Below are 11,444 nucleotides of genomic sequence, written 5' to 3' on the forward strand. Positions count from 1 at the left end.
CTTCTATGTTTGGCATGATAATGAACTAACACAGTGAGGAGTTGGCTAAAGCACCAACAGACTGAACCACCACCAGGCTATCAATGTTCATATGTTCCTCACCAATGAAGACATGAAATGAATGAATTAAGTATTTTTCTCTCCCCCAGAGTATGCACGAAGAGGGCTGTCACGTGGAGGAGGGCAAGGTGTTCATCGCCACCCAGGGCTGCCTTCAGAACACTGTGGTGGACTTCTGGAAGATGGTCTACCAGGAGAACACGCACGTCATTGTCATGACCACCAAGGAGATGGAGAGAAGACGGGTGAGAGCATAGAAATATAATTATGGTCGGGCAATATCGGTCTCGTCTATCGAACCACATACATTCGCCCGTGGTGTGGATCCCAGTTTGCTCTTTTCAATAAAAAATAAGTAATATGTTCAGAGAAATAAATATAATTATTAGATCAGGCATTCCTACTCATGTCAATATAATGTAATACTACACTGAACAAAAATGCAACATGCAACCATTTCTACGATTTTACTGAGTTACAGTTCATATAAGGAAATCAGTCAATTGAAATAGATTCATTAGGCCCTAATCTATGGATTTCACATGACTGAGAATACAGATATGCATCTGTTGGTCACAGATACCTTTAAAAAATAAGTTAGGGGTGTGGTTCAGAAAACCTGTCAGTATCTGGTGTGAACACCATTTGCCTCATGCAGAGCGACACATCTCCTTCGCATAGAGTTGATCAGGCTGTTGATTGTGGCCTGTGGAATGTTGTCCCGCTCTTCTTCAATGGCTGTGTGAAGTTGCTGGATATTGGCGGGAACTGGAACACGCTGTCGTACACATCGATCCAGAGCATCCCAAACATGCTCAATGGATGACATGTCTGGTGAGTATGCAGGCCATGGAAGAACTGGGACATTTTCAGCTTCCAGGAAGTGTGTACAGATCCTTGCGACATGGGGCCGTGCATTATCATGCTGAAACATGAGGTGATGGCGGTGGATGAATGGCACGACAATGGGCCTCCAGATCTCGTCATGGTATCCCTGCGCATTCAAATTGCCATCGATAAAATGCAATTGTGTTCGTTGTCCGTAGTTTATGCCTGCCCATACCATAACCCCACCACCACCATGGGGCACTCTGTTCACAACGTTGACCTCAGCAAACCGCTCGCCCACACGATGCCATACACGCTGTCTGAAGAGCACACTTCTCCAGCATGCAAGTGGCCATCGAAGGTGAGCATTTGCCCACTGAAGTCGGTTACGACGCCGAACTGCAGTCAGGTCAAGACCCTGATGAGGACGATAAATTATTCGGTTGTGCAAACCACAGTTTCATCAGCTTTCCTGGTGGCTGGTCTCAGATGATCCCGCAGCTGAAGAAGCCGGATGTGGAGGCCCTGGGCTGGTGTGGTTACACGTGGTCTGCGGTTGTGAGGCCGGCTTGACGTACTGCCAAATTCTCTAAAATGACATGGGAGGCGGTTTATGGTAGAGAAATGAACATTAAATCCTTGGTTGGGATTACCAGGATATTATGACAGCTAAAATGATTGTAAAGCTGCTTGAGAAGAAAGGTTGGGCCTTCTAGATTGTCTAATGCTCCACTTTGTCCTCGACAGAACAAATGTGTGCGCTACTGGCCTGACCTCAATGTCACTAAGGAGTTTGGGAAAGTGAGTGTGAAGAACGTGGAGGAGCGTCCGGCTCAGGACTACATCCTGAGGGAACTGGAGGTGACGCGTTTGGACAGGGTAAGACAGCCCATCGTGGTGACCACATAAATTGGTCTGTTTTAGTATGGCACATTATCTTTCACAATAATCCCACTTCTGATGGGGGCTTGATTTAAGTATAACTTTCTGGTTGTATGAAATTGAATTTATAATGAACAGGTACCACATATACCATTTCTGATTGACCACTGTAAAAATTGGAGTTTGCATTATTTTGCAGCCCACTTTACCTGATATTTACTTAGTCATTGTAAGGTAATATGGTGAATTTTTTTAACAAAACAAAAACATAGCTAAATAATAATTTTTTAATTAATTGAAGTTAGAAACATAAAGTACCTGTTTTTATCACAGAGTGTCATACTAAGACTTAGCAAATACCAGGTCAGACACCTGCTGAAATAGGCCTGTAAACTGTAGCGCTAACTCTCCCCATCTGCAGAGGGAGCCGATGAGGTATATCTGGCACTACCAGTACCTGAGCTGGCCTGACCACGGTGTGCCCAACGAGCCCGGGGGCGTGCTCAGCTTCCTGGAGCAGGTCAACCGCAAACAGAGCGCCATTCGAGACACCGGGCCCATTGTGGTCCACTGCAGGTAAAACACAGGGTGCACACATTATGACAGACAGCATGTATCAGACACAACACCTCTCCAAGCCTTACTGACATAACGGCAGTCATAAAACGTCTAAATGCCTGCACCATGGTGGCCAGGGCTGTTTCTTATTTGTTATGTTTGGCAGAACATAAAGATATAATTATTGGTCTAGTAGTCTAGGACAGTCTACAAGAGTCCAGGGGCATCAGTTTGGTATGGCAGGGCAGACACCATACCTTAACTCAAGACCAAAAATTTACAAATATGCTACAAAAAAGTAGACTAAAATCATTCCAATCCCGATTAAAATGCAACGGCTGTTTTAGCATATTGTTTGGATGGCTGGCTTTAGATTGGCTGGCTATGCAGAGCATCGCTCAGAGAAAGTGCCAGACAGTTCGTTTTGCCGGTCAGCTTTGAATTTGATGTCGGCCTTGTAAGTCTGAATGCTGATTTATTTATTAGGTTACTTTCACATTGATGTCGGCATAGGCGGCACATGCAATAGGCTAGGGGAAAATAAGCTTCCCTTAAAGTAAATTGAATTACATTTACAAAAAAATTTGCTATATAATGACTTGTGCCTATACAGAAATAAATACAATAGTTCAAAATACTACACCAGAGAGCGTAATTTGGCCACAGAGGATCATTCGCTTCTTTTAAAAATGAGCTGTGGATTGTTTTAAGCACAAAATTGGGCAGCGCTCATGGCGAATAGCCTACCAAATAGCCTCGTTGAGTTGCAGCAGTCACTGAAAAGCAGTTATATAGGCTTAGGCCTAGAGAACGGGAAGCATAGAAATAGCGCACATAGAACATATCTACCTCTTCTTAGACTTGCTTTCAATAAGAATGACAGATCTATAACTAACATTTCTATGTGAATTTGGTTGGGTCGCAGCTTTAAGCATTGCACCTGTACTGCCATTACTGTACCTCAATTTCACCTCGCAAAGTTTGCATTTCCCTCTCATTTAACATCTGAAATTATTGCCATACAGGACTTTGCTGCTGTCACTTGCCTTTCTCTGCCATTTTTTCAACTGTTAACGACGATGACGTAGTTGTGGAGAGTCGACTCCAAAATAATTGATTCTTCGAGTCGGTGACCATTTCTGAGTGTCAAGATTAAGTTCCACTAGGAATCGACTCCTAAGATTCCGTATTTTTGGAACGGAGGAGACTGATTAGTTGCCGTACTTCAGAGAACATAAACTCTAGCATCTTTCATAGCGAGCAAGTGAGGGATGGAGAGAGAGGGGCACAGTATAGGCAGGTCGGCCACCAGGCAGACCGAGTCAGAACCATGCACTGGGCATATATATCTGCAATCAAAAAAACCTGTATCTCGCAATTTCTTGGCTTGCAATGTCTCGCAACTTCTGTAAAGCAGGGCCTATCATCAATGAATAGGCTAGGATATTGAGATGAGCGAGATGCAACACTTTACTCTCACACAGTCACACACAGTATCTGTGCATGTGTACAGGTTCATGGTAGCCAGGGCACCAAAACAGTGGAGAAATTGAACCTCTCGCTTCAACACTCTTAGTTGTTGTGGAAATTGACCCACCCACTATGCTGTTTACTTTCTGCATCTATTTCATATCGTTCTACCTTAAAATTAAACAACTTTCCCCAGGCCTTCATAGCTTATCGTCTAGTTAGGCTATAACACAGAAAATAATATGTTTTGTGATAACTGCAATGTGATTTTAATTTTGTGGGGAAAACCACCCAAAAACATTGTTTTTCGGTTAGGGATTTTTCTTAACGTTAAGGATCCCAATTTTGTTTTAACGTTTAAATTATGTATTTATTTTCACAAGCATAAAGATGAACTGTCTTTCATATAGATTTGTATATTTACAAGTGTAACTTAGTATTAGTGCAGGAGTACTCAGGAGCACATGCCCAAAATTCAACTTGTAACTATGTCTGTTATGAAAATGCCACCATATAGTAGTAATATAGTGCTATTGACTCCTTTGTCTCCCCAGTGCAGGAATCGGGAGAACAGGCACCATCATTGTCATTGACATTCTCATTGACACCATCAACAGACAAGGTAAGAGAATGTTGAACTCTTAAACATTATGGTTCTGACATCAGTCCTATCCAAACGTTACTGCTATTAAAATCAGTCCAATCCAAACATTACGGCTCTGACATCAGTCCTATCCAAACGTTTCAGCTCTGATATCAGTAATATCCTAATGTTATAACTTTGATATCAGTCCTAGCCAAACATTACGGCTCTGAGATCCAGTCTTGGGATGGATCTGCATGTAGTAGGGATTAGGGACAAATCTGTGTAACCGTGCTAAATGTGCTGCCTTTTGACCTTTGTGCGTGGGTGTGTTTCAGGATTAGACTGTGACATCGACATCCCTAAGACCATCCAGAGGGTTCGTCAGCAGCGGTCAGGCATGGTGCAGACGGAGGCCCAGTATAAGTTCATCTACATGGCTGTTCAGCAGTACATTGACACGGCACAGAAGAGACTGGAGGAGGAGCAGGTACCTACCAAACACTCAGTAGTAGGAGTAGTGGAAGTAGTTATGCTGTAATGTTGCCACTACAGTTATTGGTAGTAGTAGTATTCTAATCGTAATAGTGGCAATTTTACTCACAGTTATATTAGCACTGGTACAGTAGTAGTTTAATTGTAAAGGTACTAGTAACTACCATACGCACTAACAGTAGTATTGCAGTACATATTTACTAAAGTGACTGCCTTACAGTTGGAACCCGAGATACAGGTATTACATTTCAAGGTGTCAACCAGCTAAGCAAGTTGGCCAGGTGCGTGTTATGTTATCTTGTCTCAATGTTTGAACGATTATCTTATTTTTCAAGCTAAAATAACATGGTTTCTTGTGGCTACTTTCATTGCAGAGGAATAAGACAAAGGAGAGGGAGTACTCCAATATCAAATACCCCCAGATGACTAGCGCCCAGTCAAAACTGACCTGTGTGTCACGCTCCTCCTCTGTGTGAGTAGCCCTGCAAATACACACTGTTCATATAGTAAACAGACAAATGCTGTTTTATTCTCTCTAAATACACACTACCACTGTCATATCATTCCATCCAAATCCAATGAACATTGTCCGAATGAACATGAATCGGAATTTCAGCTCACCATGTTTTGTCTGTCTGTGTGTGTCTGTTGCTGTCTGTGTGTGTCTGTGCGTGCATGTGTCCGTTTTTGTGTGATGCAGGGTGACCAATGACGACCCATCTGCCGTGTATGAGAACCTGAACATCAAGAACCCAAGTACCTCTGGGAGCAGCAGTAACACCAGGAAGTAAAGTTCACCCACGGACCTCTGCCTCTCTCAACCTCTCTGTGAGTATTCAATTACTGTGGCTTGTTTAGTTATAAATTATATAAGACATTATAAAGGCTCATACCTGCTTATAACAAGTTACAAAGCATCATACCAGCATACCTAAGTAAATTATTATTGTTATTTTCTTTGCTAAATAATTTATAACTTTTTATTGTGGAACTGCTCCATATAATTGCTCTATTTGATTTACAGGGTTAGGGAATAACAGATTACATGTAACTGATTGCAAAATACTGTAATCCATTACGTTACCAGCAAAGAGATTGTAATCAGATTACAGATACTTTTGATGAACTAGATTACTTCTAGGATTACTTTTAAATTCAGAAAGGATGTTTGCAAAAAAATGTTATTATTATTTATTTTTTTAGTCATTTAGCATACGCTCTTATCCAGAGCGACTTACAGTTAGTGAGTGCATACATTTTTCATAGCAGCCCCCCGTGGGAAACGAACCCGCAACCCTGGCATTGCAAGCACCATGCTCTACCAACTGAGCTATGCGGGGCCCTACATTCAAATCAGCATTGAAAAAAGGCGCAAGTTTAAGTTTGTTCCGCCTGAGCGAGACCACTATGATGACACACCAAAAGCGTCCAATGCGTTTGATGGATCGCGGGGAAAAGAGCAGGAATAGGCTTTTGTAGGCTACAGTCCAAGCTATGTCTTTCAATAGTGTGACTGCTGTCAGCATCCAAAGATTATCCAATTTGAATAAACACTTGGAGGTAAGGACGTCAGCAGTGGTGTAGCCTATGGGCGATACGGATATCATTTATTATTGATATCTACATAGAACATTGATGTGAATCACACTGCTGCTCTCTCATTTAGCTATTTGCGCCTTACGGATTGTGGTTGTTGTGAATGGCTGTTCACAAATGTATTTCTGTATTTTAACCCAATAATGGTTGAATTGAAGATATTTAAGCCGCCTATCAATCCTTGTTTTTGCAACCAGTGGACAGCCAGTGAAAAATGTGCTCTTGCAACAGCTGCATAGTGCGGATCCTAGCCTATGGAATATAAGTTTGAGGGAGTTCCTCCCAACTCCTCCGTGGTATTGTGCTCCATACTAGTTTAATTTACAAAGACCACGAGTGGGGCTTTTATTGCACAATCTAATTCATGCTGATAAATAAAATAATCCATAGGCCTAATGGACGCGCACTTTTGATAGACTGCAAATTATCGAGATATCAAAGTGTCACCCATAGAGATCGTATTAAATCCTTAGATCCTGGGCGGCAGGTAGCTTAGCGGTTAGAGTGTTGGGCCAGTAACCGAAAGGTTGCTAGTTTGAATACCCGAGCCGACAAGGTGAAAAATCTGTCGACGTGCCCTTGAGCAAGGCACTTAACCCTAATTTGCTTCAGGGATGCCATACTACTATGGCTGATGCTGTAAAACAACACATTTCACTGCAGCTATCCAGTGTGTGACAATTTAAAATGATTAAGTATTCTAATTCTATGGCGTCACCAACTAAAACGTAAACATTTTCACATGCAAATAGCACTTTTCGGTAGCGCTCAAAGCATGCCATTCCATGAGAGCAGCCTTTATTTTTCAACTCAAAGCAATGAGCCCAATCAGTCCTCCATGACAACAAAATCATAAACAGAGTAGGCTAATAAGTCCTTAGTTTTATGCTCAGGTAAAACAATTAGGCTAATCTATATTTCCATATTTCCAAGTCGTATTCTTGAAGATCAAGGGGTATTAAATGAATTGGAATGACTGGAAATCTGACAGACTTTTTAATGTAAAAATATAGCCTAATCGTATTATTATCTGTAGTAGAAAGCAATTGGTTAGAAGAAGCCTACATAACCATCCCAAAAAGTAAAATACAACATCCATTTATGGCCAGCTATGTAAACTCTAACATTGATTTATCCTACAATAATGTCGTTCAATTGGTAATATTCATTCAAACTTCTTCTAATACCTCTTTAGGGGAACGCCATTTAAAAGTAACTGAAAGTAATCAGATTACATTAGAGTTTGGGTAATTACATTACTGATTCCAATTTTGGTCAAGTAACTAGTTACTGTAACGGATTACATTTAGAAAGTAACCAACATAAACAGCTTAATTAGTAATAGGAAAAATAATCATTATTGGCGAAGAAGATTTAAGAAGGCATTTTATTGTCTGTTTTGACAGAAATGTCCTTTGCATCATAAAGACGGCTTGCATAACATAAACTACAACAACATACAGAAGATGTGGAGGTCAGGAGTTTGTACAAGTTTAACAGGGTGGTTAAATGTAATACTTCAATCAGATTTAGCCCTCTTCAACTGAAAACAATGGTTACAGTAGAGCCGATACCTGAAAAAACAATGCAGGTGGGGTGAGGGGAATGTTGTGTATGAGAATATACAGCAGTGTTATGCACATGGTGCATTGGTTAAATGTGCATAAACTTGTTCAGTGCATGATCAAAGAATGCATGTGTGTGATTGGTTATAACTGTCTTAATTGTTAGGTCCTCATTGGTTGTGGGCCTGGGATATATCCTCTGCTACCCTGAGAGTGGGCGCAGATGGAGAGATGTTAGCAAGCAGTTATGTCATCTCATCTGTGAAGTGTTAATAAACCATCATATTTGAGATGCACTTCTGCATACTGTTGGGTTCCTTTCAAGAGTTTCTAAAGATCCCGCTCCCCCAACAGGGAACACCAAGGTAGGGTAAAGCTGTGTAATTGTGTATATGGGCTCCTTGGGTACGCTGAGAAATAAAGGATCAAATCTCAACAGAATTCAACCCTGAGTCCATAGTAAACCTTAGAAAATACAGAACTCAGTGTCTACAGACAAGCAGTTGTTCTTGCTTGTTCTAGCAACACAGGACAGAAAGTTCAGTGTTTTCCAATGAATTGGTTCCAGACATATTCCAGATGAGGAAAGACATCACAAAAACACATACATTTTGCTATTGACTATCATAGTGATTATAGTATTAATTAGGATGTCATGTGGACTACTTTGTTTATTGTGTGCATTTCTATGCAGAGTGGTTCTGTGTATGTCTAAAGCGATGTGCCATTGTGTGTGCTTCAGTTTCAGCAGAGGTGCCGCTTTGCCAGCACCTGAACCATGGGGGGCCTGTGGAGCTCTGACCCCCTGGCGGTGGACCCTACCTGGGGTGAAGGTGGTGGTGCTGACCCCTCCTAGTTCCCCCCCCCCTCCTTCTGCTGCCCTTCTGGCTGTCTGGAGCCTACCTCTCCAAGGAGAGAGGGGTACAGCACAGTGCTCTTGTCCTTCTATCTCCACCCCCCTCTCTCTCTATGACCTCTGTATGACTTCAAGTCTCTACAGCCTCTCCTGTCTACTGACAAAGTGCCTCGTCTACAGACATGTCTGTAACCCCCCTATTTCCTCCCACAGTTGTTCCATCTCATCATCCAACCCAACAAATGTCCTTTGCTTATTTCTGTAGACTCTTGAACTAAATCGACACAAGAAACAAACAATGGTGTATTCAATGTTCAAGTGATGTTTTGCTCCATCATGTTCAACCATGAATGGGGTGGACGGGACAAGAAAGGGTGAAGCTAAGCCATTTCTCTTCGCACTGTTGGAATCCGCTCCTCTCTCTCTCAATCACATTTACATTTTAGCAGACGCTCTTATCCAGAGCGACTTACAGTTAGTGAGTGCATACATTTTCATACTGGCCCCCCATGGGAATCGAACCCACAACCCTGGCGTTGCAAGCGCCATGCTCTACCAACTAAGCTACATGGGACTATTCAATTCAATGCAAAGGGCTCTTTCTCTCTCTGCTGGCTGTCATCTACTTGAACCAAAGACTCTAGCAATGTTCTGTTTTTGCTAGCAGCAGTCATTACTGCAGCATTGAGTAATGGCGGGGGAACAGTGAAGCGATCTGCTACCACAAGAGGCACCGGCACGGACAAGCAAACTCCTTACACAACCCTTTCCCATACCTTTATGAAAACACTTCATTTTGAAAGGCAAGAGGAAAGCCAGGGTATTCACAATGGCCCTTTGTCAGTAGGGAGCTGATGTGTTTATCTTACTGGTTCCACCGATGGTCTTTTGTGCCATGCTCATCTACTGTAGTGGTTCCACCGGTTCCACCATCACAGCTGCTGAGAGCCTATTCAATCAAGGATAATGAGCTCCTCTCCGGACTCCATTTTGTTTCTTGTCCTGTGGTTGCTGGGAGGGGGGAGCTTGAAGCTCAAGGAGGGGGAGCTTGAAGCACCAACTTACTCATGCAATTGTTCTATTTATTTAGTTTTAATCTGTGTCCTTTCAATTGATTCTTGTTTCTTTTATTGTTATTATTGGTGTTATTTTGTAATGTACAGGACATGTTTTTTTAATGTTTTTTTTTAAAAATGTTTTTAAAAAAAAGTAGTGCGTTATTGCCTCTGAATAAAGAAAGATCCAATTCCATTATTATCAATCGACAAAAAGCACAATTCTCTGAATTTGCAGTTGCTCTGCAGATCCTGGTTTATATGTGGGAAATTTGAGGTCAACGTTCAACTATAAAATCGGTCGGATCTGCAGTCGTTCTCTCTGTGTAGGTTGTGACTCCCGTTGGCTTCATGTCTGCGAAGGTTTTCCTCCTAATCGAATGGCACAATAAACAGGGTTAAACATCTGCCAAGTGAGAGATAGACAAGGGTAGCAGAAAATGGGATAGGAGAGAAGAAAAGTCAGGATGCTAGCCACGCTACCATCACTGAAGTCTTTACAAATATTACTGGGCCAGATGGCCTACAGCCCAAGATTAAAGAATAGATTTGTCTCCAAAAAGTAATCTACAAAATGGCTATAATCCAGGCTTGACTTTGTTTGGAGAGTAAAAGCCAACATCAGTGATGATGTCATAGGAAGGGTGACACCGCACAGCATAGAGCCTTCAGTAATATATATATAATGGGCAGTGGCTTCTTTCTGGACAGACGTCATGCTAACTATTCTTAGCATTTTGCATAAAAATCTAATGTCAAAGATGTTCACACTGGATTTAGCTATCGGCTCAATGATGTCATCCTTTTGAACGACCCAGTTGTTTGGCTACACAGAGGCTGTGTAGTGTCATCTGCTGGTTGTGTAGAGCTTTTCTTGTACATAGTGTTCAGGCCTTTCAACTAGGGCTTGACTACATCATCCCTTGCTCATCCTAACACCAATGCAGTAACTTTCAGCAATACTGAAAGTATGATGTTTCAGTATTTCCCTTCAGATGATGTTTCAGTAAGTCAGTTCTAAGTGTTATAGGACACATATTTCGCTGCAGTTTGGTTGTTGATATAATGCTCATGCTATAAGTTGTTTGCTATAAGTGGTACAGTGGGGGAAAAAAGTATTTAGTCAGCCACCAATTGTGCAAGTTCTCCCACTTAAAAAGATGAGAGAGGCATGTAATTTTCATCATAGGTACACGTCAACTATGACAGACAAAATAAGAGAAAAAAAATCCAGAAAATCACATTGTAGGATTTTTAATGAATTTATTTGCAAATTATGGTGGAAAATAAGTATTTGGTCAATAACAAAAGTTTCTCAATACTTTGTTATATACCCTTTGTTGGCAATGACACAGGTCAAACGTTTTCTGTAAGTCTTCACAAGGTTTTCACACACTGTTGCTGGTATTTTGGCCCATTCCTCCATGCAGATCTCCTCTAGAGCAGTGATGTTTTGGGGCTGTCGCCAGGCAACACGGACTTTCAACTCCCTCCAA

The 11,444-nt window shown here is 41.7% G+C and overlaps 1 protein-coding gene across 2 annotated transcripts in view; it reads left to right on the forward strand.

Moving 5' to 3' along the window:
* The window catches only part of LOC311147393 (tyrosine-protein phosphatase non-receptor type 11-like), a gene marked incomplete at its 5' end in the record, with an annotated part of 75,592 nt that extends 64,396 nt beyond the window's left edge, over positions 1 to 11,196 (forward strand). The window contains 8 exons of one of the 2 annotated variants that reach the window (XM_084184089.1): positions 150 to 305; positions 1,636 to 1,767; positions 2,192 to 2,346; positions 4,353 to 4,420; positions 4,720 to 4,871; positions 5,251 to 5,348; positions 5,577 to 5,704; positions 8,780 to 11,195. In XM_084184089.1, the coding sequence (XP_084040215.1) occupies positions 150 to 305; positions 1,636 to 1,767; positions 2,192 to 2,346; positions 4,353 to 4,420; positions 4,720 to 4,871; positions 5,251 to 5,348; positions 5,577 to 5,667 (852 nt within the window). In that variant the 3' untranslated portion in view covers positions 5,668 to 5,704; positions 8,780 to 11,195. Of the gene's footprint in view, positions 1 to 149; positions 306 to 1,635; positions 1,768 to 2,191; positions 2,347 to 4,352; positions 4,421 to 4,719; positions 4,872 to 5,250; positions 5,349 to 5,576; positions 5,705 to 8,779 lie in introns of both variants that reach the window. The other variant, XM_084184090.1, reaches the window with a different exon arrangement.
* Positions 11,197 to 11,444: the final 248 nt, after the last annotated feature.

The sequence above is a fragment of the Coregonus lavaretus genome (assembly GCF_964263955.1).
Source record: "Coregonus lavaretus genome assembly, chromosome: 20".
Lineage (NCBI taxonomy): Eukaryota > Metazoa > Chordata > Actinopteri > Salmoniformes > Salmonidae > Coregonus > Coregonus lavaretus.